We start from the raw sequence: 16857 nt of genomic DNA, 5'->3' as shown, positions 1-16857 counted from the left end.
AGTTGTACAGACCAAACAGATGGCCCTGAATTGCCACTGCTCAGTGTGGGGTGGTGGGAGATGAGGGGTAGGGTTAAGGAGCTGAAAATTGACACCTTTCATCAGTGGACATGTGCAAATGATGGCTATGTACGAGTGAAGAGATCAGTCATTCATGTACAAGGAACTGCCTTAGCAATACTATTACTAATTCAGTTACAAAACTTACTGAAAGAAGAAAATGGTCCAGTTGAAAATAATTCAGATTATGATTAATTTCTTACTGTTAGTGCATTAATCATCATTAACAATGAGGTGTAGGACCAAATTTTATTTGGTTCTTGCCCTGCAGCCTTGTTGAAGTTTGTTTTCAAGTACTGAAGAGAATGGGATGGTTACAGAAAAGATGGAGATGATTCAGAAGTTTTTAGTTGAAGCAATGCTGGTGTGTCAGTCCCAGTAGCTGTTGCCTTCATGTCCCACTTGTTCTCCACAGTGCTGTAGGGAGGAGGAAAGGAGCTAAGACTTTAAATGTTGATATATCTTTTTTTTTTTTTTTAATTCTGTAAGTGCCTTTGTTTCAGAAATGTTTTGTGAAATTAAAGACAGTAGAATATTGAATTTACTAGATAATCATTGTTGCTTTTGTTACATACTGTAACCTCGCTTTGTATGTTGTTTGTAGGTTAAACATAAGTATTCAAACCAAATGGCATAAACTCTATGCACCTTTGTAATAAATTCAGTGTTTGAAGTACATTCTGTCAACTTGGTTTTCTTAGCCTCATTTTGAGTATTATTTAGGGGTGTGTCTGCAAAGCTCCATTTTCCTTCATGTGTTTGACAGCTCGTGTTACTGAGCGTCCTTCAGGTCACCTTGTGTCATGAATATCACTTTTGGTGGTGGAGAATGAAGTCTAGCCAAAATTACAGATCACAGCATAAAGCAGGGACAGTGTAAGCTGCATAATGATCCTCTGACAGACTGCTGCCAAGCAAGTCCAAAAGGATTGATTCTAAGGAAGTCTGTAATTCCATTAAAAATACTTCTCAACCTGTTTAAACTTGTGTGTTAAGTACTGTGCCTCATTCATCAAATTGACCAATTCAGCATGAGGTAAGTGATGCTTTCTGCTCTGTCTAAAAATGTTTTTGCTAAAGTGTTTGTGTATTTTATAGTTTTGATAAAAATGTTTTAGGTTGTATTCACACCCCTGACTTACTAGTCTTTCACTTGAAAATGTTTTCTTTGAGCAGGTTAAGAGTATTCTTCATATGACTGCACACAGCAGTGAATTGTTTAGTGTAATAGCATTATTGCCTTGAATTGCCAGCTATATTCTAATGTAGCATTGAAAAGAAAAACAAATGGAGAAACACAGAAATTTAAAAAAAAACAACCACTAACACCCAATCAAAACCCCATAATAATTGGGTAGTTTTGTAGTGTTACTCTTTGATTTTGTTGGAGTCTCAGCTGCAGGCTGATAATGTGTTGGAGGTGCAATATAAATAATTTCACTTCCAGTTCTATTTCACCTTTTCTCTTAGTTGACTGGGGGCAGCAGACAAAATGCATGCTCCTAAAAGCCTAAATCTAGAAGACATAATTAATGTTTATGACAGAAATGACACCAGTTATTTGTGAAGATTTTGTTGGCACTGCTTTTTAGTTCATCTATTTCTCTTTTCCCATGAATTTTAGCAGGTGCACCTGTGGCTGAGTTTGAGAAGTGACAGGCAGAGAAGTGCTCAGAGGAAAGCTGTGTGCCTTCCCCTCTCTGTGCACACAGGGCTGAGGAGCAGAACCTGGGTTTTGATTAAAACCTGCAGATTCCCTTAAGGAACAATGGGGTTTCAAAGGTACCTTCACCCTTTATTTTTGCAGCTAAGGGTTGTATAGGAGGGAAAATGGCTGAACTGAGAAGTTGGGAGCCCAGGGTTAGGTGAGGAATATGGCTGGTTATGTTTTCATAATGTTTAATCAGCAGTTGTCTGTGGTAGTGTGAATTTTTCCAGTACTAAACTTGGCGTGCATTTAAAACTCATGGCAGGGTTGTGTGGGAAGAGCTGGACACACAGGAGGGGGGAAACTTCAATTATTGCCAAACAAGCAATTCTTGCCTGTTTTATTTTTTCCAAGTATGGAAACTCAGTATCATATCTCAGCACTTGTAATAACTCACCAGATTTGCTTTAGCCAGTAGTTTGGGGCCTGTTTTTTTTTTCTCTGGTTATCATTTGACCATATCTAGTTGTTTTTGCAGCCTGTACCACAGGAACCTGGTCAGATTTACAGCTTTTCAGTGAGCCATATAGGAGGGGGAAAAGTGCATGAGTCAAACCTGAAAGGTGAGAGAAAGCTGCAGAAAACGTTACTTTATCCTTTCAAGGGCTCAGGCTTCTGCACTGATGGAATTGTGTCCTTTGCAAAGGCAGCCCCTACCTCAGGGCCAGTTAGCCATTATAAAATAACCTCTGATATCCCATTTCCCTTACTGCACTCAAACCAGCTACTGCAGCCTTTCATTCTAACACTTCTTGTTCCTGCAGTGGCATTTTTGGTTCACTCTCTGGTGGTCCCTTGCCCCTGGAATCAGGAAGGATGTCATTCTCACACTGTTGGTCAGGGGTTGCAGCTCAGCTGTGCTATGAGGTTCTTTAACAAAACAAATCGGTCATTCTCAAAACACCAACCTACAACATGATTAATGCATAAGTAAAACATTACTGTTTGTGTTACCTCTGTTAGGACACTCTACAGGCACTGGTTATTACATTCTGACCGTGTGTGAAAATAAAGTGGCCGTTTCCTCTGGGTATTTTCAAAAGCCTTTAAGCAATTAAGCAACTATTCCACTGACAAGCTTTAGGACTACGTTTTCAAATTAGTCCAGGCTCAGCAGTGCTGGCAGTCACACTTCAAGTGTGAAGGTGTTGGCCCTTGCTCTTGGAAGCACTTTGCTAAACTTCAGCCACAGTGGGTTTGTAGATCTTTGCAGAGATCACAGATCACCTTTTCTTATCACTCTGCTAAAGCAATTACAATCAACAATGTACATTTTTTAACAATTTACACTGGAAGTTTGTATTTGCTGTTACATTCACAGCAGATAACACTGTGCAGGCAGAACTGCTGCATTTTGCTCTAACTGTAACCATTTGGCCATTATACCCATAAATGATATTGCATACTGTAACAAAAACATTCAGTGGTTAGGATGACTTTGTTCTAATTGTTTAGCACAGGCTTTTAAGCAGTAGCTGACTCGTGGGATTAATATGAATAAACCCAACTGAGGTCAGGGATGTTGTGTGCTACAAGATGAGGTATTTTGTATTTTTGGTTTAAAAAGATGGGATTTTGAGGCCTGACATGACACAAAGCAGTTGTTTGGCTTCTCTTGTTTCAGCTGGGGGCTGGATGAGCTGCAGAGGCCCCTTCTACCCTCACCAAGGCAATGATCTGCAAGGTGTAGAATTGAGCAAGGTTTCATTGAGCAGGAAAAAGCAGCTCTGGTGAGCTCAGCTTTCAGCCAAGGGGAAACCCTGGTTGCCATCCCCAGGGGCAAGGAAGCAGATGGGTGGCTGCTGCTGAGGAATGTGATAATTGTGTGTAGGACATGCCTGGTGGCTTTCCTTTGCTCAGTACTTCATTGTTCAGTCCTGTGCCTGTGCTTGATGCCAGAGTAAATTGCTTTTCTCAGTTAATACAGAGGCACAGCTTATCTGTAACATGGTGTGGAAATGAAAAGCTGCTATGGTGGGAATTCTTCAGGAAGTGAAGAACTGATGATCAGGGATGATGAGCTGTTGCATACACAATTGGATCTTTTTAATCCTGAGAAAAATTCCAGGAAAAAGTAAAAAGGGAAGAATTGCTGAAGGTCAGCACAATCTTAAAATATTCCTGACAAGGTTGATCACTGTAAATGTCTTAAATAATTATGGTGGTTCTGCAAATATATTTCTTTTCTGTCTTTTCTCTTTAGGGGAGTACAGCCTCTTTTTTCCTTAGGAATGTGAACAGACAATGCCTTCAGTTTTAAAAGCTGTGGTTTAATTTCACAATAACATGATGTTACTGTGATTCCTGCCAGTCAAAGTGTAGGGGATTGGGTCTGTTTGGTGTATGGAGCCTGGGTTGTACTACTTTAAAGTCCAGAGTTGGGAGAAAATGAGAATGTAAATGTACATGGTTTGGGAGTTGTTTTGTTAGAGGGAGTGGATGGGAAGGGATGCAGAGCCAGGAGGGAACAGTTAGGAGTCTTCCTACCAGTTTTTTTCCAGAGATAACTCTTGTTTATATAAAAGTTTAGCAATAATCCACTTCTCCCTTTTTCCAAGTTGCCATACACACACCCTTTAGAGGAAGCCAGGAATTTTTTTAAACAACTTTTTATAACTGGATTGCTCCAGCATTTTGGCATTCCTTAGGGAACTGTTTTTTGTCCAAATTCTTAACAGTTCATTTGGTTTGTTCACCCAGATGGGTTAAATGTCTCTTATCTCTAGAAACTTAAATAGTTTAGAGAAATTAAGTGGTGAGTGGTTGAAAACTGATGATCGCTGCATTTTGGGATATCTGAGGTACTGTGAGTGTCATATCTTTGTTAGGACAGCTCTAAGCTTGCCTCTCACAGCAGGCTCATGGCCAGATACTGCTTTACCACAGCTCCTGCTCATTGGGTTGTTCTTAAGGAATCATCTTAATGTTTATTTTGGTTTTGAGGAGGGAAAGGGCTTATACATGCACTTTCCAGGTCTTCTCTCTAATCTTGGAATCCTGAAGACCAGGAAATGTTGTTTGGTGGTTGTTTTTCTCTCTCTCTTTTTTTTTTTTTTTTGGGGGGGGGGTTGTTTTTATTTTTTGGGGTTTTTTTTGTTTTTTTTTTTTTCCCTCCTTTTTTTTTTTTTTTGGGGGGGGGTTTGCTTTGTTTATTTGGTTATTTATTTATTTTACACAGACAAGTCAAATGTTTTTTGTCACACTGATATCTACAGCTTGTCTTGTCCAGGGCCTGGTGACAGTTACAGGGTTGTGACCATGCAAGCACCCACAGACTTGGAAGGCTTTGCTGCTCTGTGCCTGTGCATCCTTCCTTGGTGCATTTCAGCAGGAACATGGCAGTTTTCCAGATGCTACAAGGGACTTGAAACCTGTTACTGAGAGGAGCAGTTGGCAGCTTGTGTTTCACAGGATTGACCTGGCCCTGCCTGGTGCAGCTGCTGCTCAGAGAGGAGGAGGCTGAGCCCAGGCTGGGGGGAAGAAACAGCTTTGGCCCTCTGGAGGTGCTGGATTATTTTCCCAATTCTTCCTGCAAAGGCATTTCTAGGAAAGTTCTCTTCCAAAGCAAGAGCCAGGCCAGGAGCTTGCTGAGCCCACTGGACTGGGCTCTTTGCAGGAAAGGTCACAGCATTTTGGGCATGACCAGAGAACAGAATTTTCCAAAGGCTTCCTTCCCACTCTCATTAAGTCTCTTGTCCTCCTGGTTCCTGGATCCAGGCTTGTTCTTAGCCAAGTGTCTGTTGAAAGTGAAAAAGAGCTCTCCCATCTAAACACACACACCTGAGGGCTCATTTTAATAACTCCCCTCAGCTGATGACCTCTGCAGCCCAGTGTGATAGTGAGTGAGGACCATGCACACTTCAAAGAGTGGGGCAGCAGCTCTTCCTCCAACCTTTGGTGCTGAATCCAAGCAACGAGAGGCTCCTTCATCTTCATCATGACCAAAAATCCCAGTCATTCTGCACACACTTAAAAATCCTTCTATTGCCTAGGATGCAATTCTCAACAGTACCATCTTAATCTTTTAAGGGGAACTGTAAAATGTAAGTTCTAGTATTGTTTGTTTTGGCATCTCAGTAATTACTCTTTCAGGAGATTGATGAAATTGAGCTCAGATGACCAATCCTCAGCAAGAAATTCGAAGCCCTGTAGTGAACTGCCAATTAAGTTATTTCTAGAAGGAATTTTAAAATCACCATAAACTGTTTACTAATATTAACAATATGGTAATTCTGGAAGTCACACAAGGAAGTGGTACAGCTACAAAAGACACAAGTGTGTTCAAAAGGCTTTCATATGAATGCAGTGATGCCAAACACCTCAGCACATTCAGCACCATCAATTCAGCTGTAGCCACAGTAAAATGGAGAATAGAGAGAAATTTCCTTTCCATTCACAGTGGTTTCATACAGGATGGAATTCATAACCAGAACCAGTCATAAGCAGTCATGAGTTTGCACAGCAGTATCACTCTCATCAAAATTCCTTTGCTTTCAGCTACATTTAGACAGCAGTGAAATAATTACAACAGAGAAATGTGTCCTAGTTGTGCTGTGTTTGAGTGCAACCCAAGATTATCACTTAAAAGGATGATTCAAAGTTCACATTTACATTGGCAGTGATGATTCAGATGAGGAAGGACAGAGATCTTTACTGTTGGCTAGCTGGAGTCTGTTCCTTGCTCTTCTGGCTCAGGAGGATACAATTCATCCAAAATCAGCTCTGCAATAAAAAATAGTAATCTTTCAGAGAATTTTGTTTTTCCTGCTTCATACAGTATAATTATGGCTGGTATCTGCATTTTAGAACATACTGATGGTAGAAGACTACAGCAAATAAAGTTTTTGAAGGGTCCATGCAAAAAGGGGTTTAGATTTGTGTTTTATCACACAAACTTCTCCCCTTCTTGTCTTTAATGCCTTTTTTAGGGACACATTCTGCTATCCCAGATTGCTCCAAGCACCATCCAGCCTGGCTTTGGACACTTCCAGGGATCCAGGGACAGCCACAGCTTCTCTGGGCACCCTGTGCCAGGGCCTCCCCACCCTCACAGGGAAGAATTTATTCCTAATATCCACTCTAAACTCCTTCCAGAGGTCTGAGCAACAACCAGCTGTGGTACTTGTCAAAAGAGAAAAGTGACAGAAGTGAAATTTTTATTTCTGCAACATGGAGAAAAGCTAACATTTGACTAATTTTTACCTTCAGAGGCACTCAGTTTTTGAGTCTTTTTGAGAATGGCTCTTATTCCTGGCATAGCTTGGTCGTATTGATGGAGAACTTCCAAACAGTGTTCATGGAACAGTTTATCTTTCTGAGACAGGCTGTGCAAGAGTAAAACAGCATCCCGTAAAAACTGAATAACTCGTTCCCTGTGTGCACACAAGCTGCTCTCAGATCTAATCTTCATCCACTGTCTGTGCAACATCACAATTAGTGCCTTAACCACCTGCAAGAGGAAAAACAGTGCCTCAATATACAAAGCAAACATATAGGAGCAGAAAGCTTCTTTCAATATGCTTCATCTCTTCAAACTTTCAAATTTCAGGATATTTTCTAGCAAGCCAAAGGAAGCTTCCTAGAAGGTGTCATCAAAGTACAGAACACTTTTCTTTCTCTACATTAGAAAAAATAAAAGGGGCAAAAAGCAATTTCAGCATTGAGTACTTGGAACTTGTCAGCAGGTTAAACTGGGGGAGTGTGGTGAACATACCTCGAGGTAGCACTGACAGTCTGTGCCAGGAAATAAAACTGCTGGTCTGGAGCACCACATGCAGCGTGTCAGGAGCCTCACTGTCTGTTACAAACACAGGCTGTGTTAGAGTGAGAGCCAAGTTATGATAATTCATTGCTAGTTTCACATAGTCTTGGGGTATTTTTTTCTCCTAATACCTGATGTCTTTTACCCTCAAAGTTGTACAAGTTTTTTTTTTTCCCCTCTAACACTTTATAGACAGAATTTGCCTTGCACAGAAACCTTCACAACTTTCTGATGAGTGAGGCTGACAAGGTCAGTGGCCTTTAATTCACTGCATACAAATAATGTGTTTACCCCCACCTGCACTGTTATATTAAAAGTGTAATGGAAAGGGTTCAAAATTCTTTAAAATGAGGGAAGTAGAGCAAATAGAACCTCAAACAAGTCTGTTGTCACTTCTGTCTGTACAAACAACACAAATTAGGTTTAAAGGCTATTCTTTCTGTATATAACCACGACTTAAACAGCAAGGTAGCATTTCCATTGAATGCCAGGAATATAAATCCTAAATCACTACAGGGTGCCTCTTAAATGTAATAAATACAATCAAAATGAAATGCAAGTCTTGCTTCTTTTTACTCTTCTACTGCTCTAAAAACAAAATAAAGCTTAGTGCTGAACAGTGCAGCCATCCTAGGATCTCCCTTGGTTTTTTCAGTGACTTGAAAAGCTATTATGACCAATGGTCTCTTCAAGGATAGTTACTGATTCAGTTTCAAGCAGGTCCTTTCAAAAATCAATGTAATCCCTTACTGCAAGCCCATACTTGCAGTTTTGTATTTCAGCTAGAGAAAGAACTTGTTTTGGGACAATTTGTGCACTATTCTGCTCCTCCCACTCCCCCAGCTGGAAGGAGGAGGAAAGAGCACATGGACACTCAGCCGTGGTTACCTCTTGCTCCAGCTGAAGCCAAAGCATTTCAGATGCTGATTTATCTGGCCTTGATGTTATGTACATGTAGAGTGCAAGGAGAAGGCAGGTGTCTGAAACAGAGAGAACTTTGTTCTTTTTCCAATCAGCCACTTGTTCATGACAAAAATTAATTCCATCAGGTGAGAAAACATTTTGAGTTCTATCCTAGGGCTCATGGTACAGGCTCAGCTTCTTGTTTTACTTCCTACATCTTCAGCAGTGCTGAGGAAATTGGTATCTCTAAACTTTATATTTGCCTTTGTGGTAATCCTGTCCTGGTTTATTCATAAGGAACTGAACAGAGATAATTTGTCATGCAGAGTACTGGAATCTCTGAGCAGTGCCATGAGCGCAGATAAATTTAACTTCAAAACTCCTCCAAAGCCCCTTTTTCCTCATCAACCTTAAATACACAATCTAGAAAGTGATTTTAAAATGGCTATCAAAAGCACTGCTTGTAGACAGATACCACAGGACAAACACTCTCCAAATCATAAGCAGAAAACAAGTTTTCAGGTAACAGAGCAGACTTTTTGCTTTCTGGGGTCTCAGCACCTCAGAGCAAGGCCTGTTTCCATTACTGTTAGTGATAGTAACAGTTCTCTGTCTCCTGCAGTCTTTACCTGAATGAGAACAGAGCTGAGCAACCAGCAGGTGGTGCTGAGCAAGAGCACACAGGAGTCTGACAGTCAGAAGCACGGCAGGCACGGGGGTGTCGGGCCGCAGACAGCGCTGCAGCACCTGGCTACTCAGCAAGTGCTGGAAACTTCAAAACAAAACCGGGTTAGAAAAGGCAAGTGCAGTTACAAGTTAAAAATGTATTTTTTGTAGACAGTATCATAATTTGTGCCTTTTAAGCTATTCAGAACATACCCGCTCTCAAATTATCTGTCATAAATACAAAGTATGCTGGAAAACATTGTTACTCTACAGTTCACACTAGCAGTTTTACCTGCCAGAATGAGATCCTGTGCTTTCCTTCCTTATCCACCTCCCAGCAATCATATAAACCCCAAAAATTAATATTACAAAGCTTCTTCACTTTCAATGAGGCAACAGTATCTGCTTCATTTGAACATCATCATGTTACTGATCAGGGATGATTATTATACTCATTAACAGTAAAGGCAGTAGAAAGATCCTCAGCAGCTTCTCAAACATGATCTGAGATGTGATTTCTCTCATACATAGTACAACTTCTAGTGGAAGCTGCCCAGATGAGTTTTAACAGAATGAAAACTGCTAAACAGCAGACTCTGAAATAATTTTAAAGCTATTACTGACTTACTTTATTAACAAGTCCATAGTTGAATTTTCAGCTAATTTTACCAAAACCTTAAGGTTTTGGCTCAGGATATTGTCAGTCTGGGAACCCCTTGCAGCAGAAAAAGTTAAAATCTGAAGTAGCTTTTTAAACAAAGAATGTTGAGCTCCATCAGTATTGGGAGGATCCTGTGGAGGCAGCCCTCCTTGTGTCCTGCTCTCTTCTTTATTGTCACACTGATTGTCACACAACACATTTTTGTCCATCTTGGAAACCTGTTCATCTCCAGCAGCAGAACTGTTTCCCATTTCAGCAGACAGCAATGTCTGGACAACATCCCAGCTGTAGAACACCAGATAATAAAGGATCCCCAGTGACACGAGAGTAGTTTCTTCAAGGGACAGCCTGAAGTCCTCCTTGCCTGAGCCCGAGTTTGTGCTGGCTCTGGAAGCAGCAGTTGGGTGGGTGCCACAAGCTCCGCTCCCTGGCGCGTCCCCGAGCTGCTGCGCTCGGCAGAAGGCACCAACGTGGTGCTCCACCAAGGGCAGCAGGTGCACAGCACCTTGGATCCTGCTCTGTGTGAGGGGCAGGAGCCCTCCCTGGCCCTCTGCTGGGCTTCCCTCAGGTAATCCTTCATCCAGAGCAATCAAGTTCAGTCCTGTTATTGCCAGTTTTTGAGCTTCTTGCAGGGATACAAGAGGAGTGACTCCTTCTTGAGTTGTCCTGCTGCTGGGGAGTTGTGTGGGCTTCCTGTCCAAATAAAAGAAAAAGGGAAATGCTTCACAAGAAAAGGCAGAGAACAGACTTGAAATCTGAGTTATCCATATTATGAATTGAATAATAGAAAGGCCAGAGTACTAAGAGATGTCTGTTTCCAATATAGGAAATAAAGGGGGAAAGACATCATCCTTGATGGCTGCATAGAAGAGCCATTTCAAAGCACTCTAGGTTTCATTACTAATAAAATAACCTATCTGAAAAGCAAAGGTATTTCAGAAGCTACAGTCTAATTCTGTAAGGTGAAAAACCATTATACTTCATATCCAATCTTCATATTTAAAGTGCTTTACCAGGAAATATAAATATATCTTGGAAAGTTGCACACCAACTGTACATTACAATTTGAACACAGTTTACATTTTGAAGATATAAAACCAACTTTTTGATCACATCTTCAGCATTTTCTTCCCCCTTAACTCATTATCATGTTTCTGTGCTTCCCTCATTGCAATGCAAGCTGCTTACAGCTTTTTTTAAGTTTAGTTCTGTGCCTTCCCCTAACTGATAATTAACCTAATTATTTTTTAGTGATGTTCCAGTGTTTAGTATCTATGACAGTCAAAGATACAGAACGATGTTCCAAATTTTGCACTAAATGGCCTAAGCAGAGCATGATTTACCACAGGGAATGAGCTGTCCTGCATGACCAAGTGTTTCTTAGTACAGAGAATGCCACTGCGCTGAACACGGCAGATACAATTTAACAAAGCAAATAAAACTTACATATCCAAAGAGTTGGGTGGCAACACAGCTCCAGGGAGAGGCTCAGGGTCGCTACTGAGAAGGTGGCAGAAACCTAGAAGTGACCCAGGGACTATGGGCTGCTTCATCAGTGCATTCAGCAAGATGGAACCTGGAAGGATACAGAATTTTCTTTAGAGAAGTTTTCCCATCATCAACAAAAAAAATCAGTATTTCAGAAGATAAGTCTTATTGTGAGAGTGCTCGCAACCTCAAATTTGGTTTGGTTTTGTCATGATCAATCTTCTTTCTTAACAGGAGGATGATTTTCAGAAAAATAAACTTGATATATATAAATATAAACCAAGTTATATTTAGAGGTATTTTAATTATGATCCCATATTAGCAAAATAGCTTGAGCCAGGTGATCACATATCCCAGCTGTTCTGGTGACTTGCCCTCCATTTTCCACTCCAGCCATTGAAATTATGTGATGCAATTCCACTGCCAACTGTAACTAAGACAGTACCCTAAAGAATTCTTGGAGCTGACTGTTCAAAATGCTTTATAGTGTTGTTTTTTGGTTTTTTTAAGGTACATTTCCCCTGGCTTTATTTCTGCATTATCAGAATGATATTACCTTGTGTTTTTCGTTTGGGGACAGAGTGGTAGGAACAATTTTTTCCTGTTGCTTTGTGCTGCTTCAGGGATGAAACTTCAGGATGGGTTATCTTCCTGTCTGAAACAAACAGGGATTGGGAGAACACAGATCTGCACCCCTCCTCTACACATAGCCACAGTGTTAGATAATACTTTAATCATCTCTATATGTCACAATTACCAAGCAAACCAAGGCCAAAAGCCTTGCAGAGTTCAGAAAAAAAGTAAACAGATGTATTTTTCAAACAAATAGGCATATTAACTGCTGTTACCATAACAAACAAGAGGAGTACTAATGCTTTCAGGCTACTGCATTTTTTTCTTTTTGCTGGAGTTCCTACTGCTCATATTTTTAGAATGAACACTGTAACTGACAGGAACATCTCAGATTTTTCATGACTCTTCAAGTAAGGATTAGTTGATGATATCCACATTTGTTCCATTTATTATTTCCCATTGCTATAAAAAACCCACTACTTTTGCTTCATATTATAGCAATCTTCAAATATATGCAGACATTAATTTCCTAAGGTTTACTCAATGAATTTCAAGATAGAATTTTGTGAGAATTACTGCCCTACATATAAAACAGGAAATGAGTACATTGTTTCAGTTGCTTCTTTAAATATGGCTAAATATATACCCTTTAAAATCCAATCCCCAAAACTAGAACAAGAATGCAAAAGATGCATTACCTGACTAGCAGACCAAGAAACAGGCAAATTATTTCCTATTCTTTATGCAATGAGAAAAGAGAGATCAACAATTTGGGTGTTTTAGTTCATCACACAATAAAGTTTTTTATTGCAGCCACTGGCCACTTCATCATTGACACCTTGGCATCTGGTACTAAGGTATCAATTAAAATGATCTTCATGCAAATTTCAGTCATGGCTATTTAACTCCAGTTGGTATAAAGTGGAAAAAAACCTAACCAAAACCAAAATAAATAACTGTAAACTGACTGCAACTGTTCAGTCATGAAATAACTTCTCTAATGTAGAATGTTCACATGTCGCTAAAAATGTTGCAAGCTGTACATGAGTTTACCTTCTTTGATTGAAGTAGTCAGGGACATCAAATTTCCTGAGGAACACGATGGCCTAGTGGACATTTCAGCATTGAAGGATTCCTTTGTAGGAAAAGATCTTCTTTCTGGCTGTGGAGAACATGCTTCTGATTTCCCTTGTACCACAAGATTCTTTTTAGGGCTAAGATAGAGAGACAAATCAGTATTTATTTTGTAATTATTTTATTAAACAACAATATATTTTCTTTTAACTGTTTGATGTTTTAGAGATACTTCACTGTAAACTCTTTGAATTTCTGTCACAGGTACAAGGCTCTTTTTTGAGCAAATTCCATAGATGTCATCAAATTTTTTTGTTGTATTTTTTTAAACAACAACAGAGCTAAGAGTCACATGAAGAAAGAAAACCTCTTCAATAGTTTACGCACATGTATTGCAAAAATGAACACAAATTCCTTTTCCAACCCCCCTACCTCGTTGCTGGAACTGCCTGAGAAAGGTGTTTGTTTCTTTCACAGTTCTGCAGTCGTGTTCTCAATTCATTCATTTCTGCATCCTTGAACTGCAGCTCAGAGTGCAGCGACTGTAGCTGAAAGAGGAGTGCAGGGCAGTTTTACTGTTACCAGCTCAGAAGTGCTGCAACTGCAGAGCAACTGAGTTACCAGAGACTCCAAATCAACAAGATCTCCATTTTTAGGAATGTCAGTCAGTTAACCCTGAGAGCCAAGTGCCAGGAGTTCGGGCAAGAAGCCTTTGTGAGTGGCTAAGACAGAGCAAGTGCCACGCAGAGCATGGCTCCAGTGAGGCTGCAGAGCCAACTGGGCAAAAGCAGCCACTGTCCTCTTCAGGGAGCACAGAGATGACTGCAACAAGAACAGCAATCTGATCAGAGCCACCAAGCATCTTCTGTCACTTTTTCCCACTCTAACACACATTCCAATTGCAAGGTTCTTGGGATGGCTTCAAAAGAGCAATAAATAAATGAAAACCTCTACCAGCTCAATTTTACTCCTTTACTTTGGCAGGGGAAAACCCTCAAAAAGTTCTTTCAAATGTTTTCTTCTAGGTAAAAAAATAAAAGCAAGCATTGTGGAAATTCACACAAATTTCACACAAATGTTCTTCCTTTGAAGAACATTTGTCAAAATGGTCTGTGATATTAAGTCATAAATCAGCATCTGCATGTCATCTGCAGGTAACTGACATTAACAAACCTTTTTGGAGAACTCTTTTTCTTTTTCACTCAAAATCTGAGATTTTTGCTGTTCCAGTAGCAGGTATGATTTTTTCTGTTCTTCCATAGCATGCTCCATCTGCTGCATTGAGTCACGCAGAATTTTAATTTCTCCATTTTTAGTGAGAATTTCATCCTGCATTTCTTTCAGCTGCAAACAGAGGAGTTACATTATAGGATGGATATAGCCAAAAGTATGCATTTGCATCAGTATGTGGTTGAAAATTAGGTGTATTTGTAATTTCTAGGGAGAAAAACACTCCTGGTGACCCAGCATGGAAATTCTACACACTGCTTCTAATCTTCCTCTGATTAAATCATGCTCAGCTACTGTTTTCTTGAACATAATTAAAAATGATAGGATCATCCTTCTCTTTCCCCTTCTCTGCAATTATGTTTTGGTTTTGGTTGTTTTTTTTTTAAGTGTTCTACTCACACACATCAATAATTCATTCATTGTTTGGATGACAGGAGTGATAATTTGTTCATTACAGTACTACATCCATCAGCACAGCCAACAAGCACTCTAACACAAGGTACCACCCTCAGAATCTTCATGACATTGAGTCTCTCAAACTTCCTGAGCAGCCAGTACCACTCAGAGACAAAACTTTGGGGAGACAATAAAGAAGTTACTCAGAAAAACAAGAAGAAAAGATCAGAAAGACACTTCTCTACAACTATGAAATTAGGATTTAATATGGTATACAGGTAGGAGACTCCCTGATAAAGGTGGATATAACAGAGCTGGGAAAGATATAGAGAATGGAGAGAGGGAAACAGAGTATCTTTCCCTAAATGACCACCCGAAGGAACAGTAACATAAAGTCACTCCAAAGTCATGTCACTTTCTCAAACCTTTCCAGTTGAACGAAACAACTCTGGCTGACAGGGCAGAGAAATTATTTGTTAGGGGACAAATAAAACTGAAAAATTAGCATTTGCTAATCTGAAATGATCAAGAAATAAAATACTGCTCTCTTTACTATTACTAGACTTGTTTCTAGTACAAAGATTTTAACACACCCCTGGATTACAAAGATTAGATCTCCTTGATTAGAATTAAATGCTTGGGACTGGATTTACCCCACCTTTCAGTTACTCCTAAAAAAAATGTGATATTTAGAGGAGAAGGGAGGATATTGCCAACCTTCTGTTTGACTTCTTCATGCTGTGTCTGCAGCACTTCAAACTGGAATGCATCTCTCATCAGGCCATCTTCTGCTCTGCTTCCTGCTGCAGGGAAAAGCAAAATCTGAAGCACAGATGATGAATGTGCATCACCGGTGACTCAACACCAAGGCTTTGTTATTTGTCATTGCACACATCTGATTATCTTAGTATTTTGCTGTCATTACAAACAGGTAAAGTGCCTCATCCAGCCACCCCAGGAACAGTGCTAGTGCTTGTGCATCAATTCTTATAACAGAAGAACCCCTACCCCTTCAAATTTCTAATCACAGAATGGTTTGGGTTGAAAGGGACCTTAAAGATCATCTCATATCTTAAACCAGCAAGGTGAACCACAGCAAAAGCAAGCATTTCTTCTGAGATAACTTCAGTTAATGCACAAAGAATTGTTCACTGAAAACTTATTCACCTGGAGAGGTGACAGATGTCAGGGTTGCTAAAACACACAGCAAAAGCAAGCATTTCTTCTGAGATAACTTCAGTTAATGCACAAAGAAGTGTTCACTGAAAACTTAATCTCCTGGAGAGGTGACAGATGTCAGGGTTGCTAAAACATACTTAGATTATTCAAGCTCTCTAAGGTTCATTATGAAGAAAGCCCAGGTTTCATTTCTTTCAAAGTAAGCTTGAAAGTCAGCTGTTAATACAAGGCATGCTATGCATTTATTAATGAAAGTTAAGAGGGAAAAATAATCTGAAAGCCATGCTACTACCAGAATATGATACCTACAGCATGCTGAAAGTTTGGGAAGCTCGGGTTTTTTTATTTGGCACATTTAATATGCACACACCCCCGTCTTAGGCTGGCATTACCACGCACACACCCCTGGCACGGGCTCCTGGTGCCGTGAGATCAGTGCAGTGCTCCTGCTGGGATTGTTTTTCTCGTTATTCCTCCGAATCCCGACCATCCCTCTGACACCGTGGGGTGCGGGTGGCCAGGGGAGCAGGCAGCAGCAATTCCCTTAAGGGAACTTGCAAGAGAGATGGAGCAAGTCTGTTTACAAGAGACAGGACGAGGTGGAGGGGCTTCACGGTGACGGAGATTTAGGTTAGGTATTAGAAATTACTCCCTGTGAGGGAGGTGAGGCCCTGGCACAGGGTGCCCAGAGAGGCTGTGGCTGCCCTGGATCCCTGGCAGTGCCCAAGGCCAGGCTGGACAGGGCTGGGAGCCCCTGGGACAGTGGAAGGTGTCCCTGCCATGGCAGGGCTGGCACTGGATGCGCTTGGAGCTCCCTGCCAGCCCAGGCCGTTCTGCGCTTCCTAAAGGGACACCAAACCTTCCGCAGCCGCCGGGACACCGACCTTGCCGCGGGCCCCGGGGCAGCTCCGCGGCTCCCCACGCGTGTCCCGCGGGCGGGTCCTGCGACAGCGCCTGCGAGGCCAGGATGTCGATCTGCTCCAGGTCGTCCGCCGTGAAGTCATCACTGTCCCCGAAGTCCACGATCCCGGTCACGGCGCTCTTGGGGCGCTTGTGCGGGGGAAGGACGTTGCGGAGCGCGGGCGGGGCGGCCGCGGCGCCGCTGTCCCCGCAGAGCGCGGGGCCGCTCCGCTTGCGCGGCCCGGGCAGCGCCGCCAT

General features: G+C 41.2%; 1 protein-coding gene across 2 annotated transcripts; it reads right to left on the bottom strand.

Moving 5' to 3' along the window:
• Window positions 1–6044: 6044 nt before the first annotated feature.
• LOC120514104 (ATR interacting protein) lies at window positions 6045–16857 on the bottom strand. Of its 2 annotated transcripts, none has more exons than XM_039734234.1 (13): window positions 16584–16857; window positions 15238–15323; window positions 14068–14238; window positions 13327–13442; window positions 12874–13034; window positions 11804–11902; window positions 11206–11335; window positions 9727–10452; window positions 9062–9204; window positions 8418–8509; window positions 7482–7565; window positions 6971–7217; window positions 6045–6490 (listed from the first exon to the last, which is right to left on the bottom strand). In XM_039734234.1, exons 1-13 carry the CDS (start codon window positions 16855–16857, stop codon window positions 6429–6431), a joined length of 2391 nt encoding a protein of 796 aa, XP_039590168.1. In that variant the 3' UTR covers window positions 6045–6428. The 2 variants fall into 2 exon arrangements, with proteins under 2 accessions (XP_039590168.1, XP_039590169.1); XM_039734235.1 differs by having other exon boundaries at window positions 15238–15320.

The sequence above is a fragment of the Passer montanus genome, unplaced genomic scaffold, assembly GCF_014805655.1.
Source record: "Passer montanus isolate IOZ18808 unplaced genomic scaffold, ASM1480565v1 scaffold9, whole genome shotgun sequence".
Classification (NCBI taxonomy): Eukaryota; Metazoa; Chordata; class Aves; order Passeriformes; family Passeridae; genus Passer; species Passer montanus.
The sequence above is the reverse complement of the archived record's forward strand: the minus strand, read 5'-3'. Positions and strand labels throughout refer to the sequence as shown.

Bases quoted from the DNA above. Each gene is read 5' to 3' on its own strand.
- LOC120514104 (XM_039734234.1), bottom strand. From the start codon at position 16,857: ATGGCGGCGCTGCCCGGGCCGCGCAAGCGGAGCGGCCCCGCGCTCTGC. The intron at 11,336-11,803 runs GTAATATCATTC...GTATCCTTCCAG, and splicing joins CCCCAAACGAAAAACACAAG to GTTCCATCTTGCTGAATGCA. The intron at 8,510-9,061 runs GTAAAGACTGCA...TCTCTGTTTCAG, and splicing joins TCAGCTCTGTTCTCATTCAG to ACACCTGCCTTCTCCTTGCA.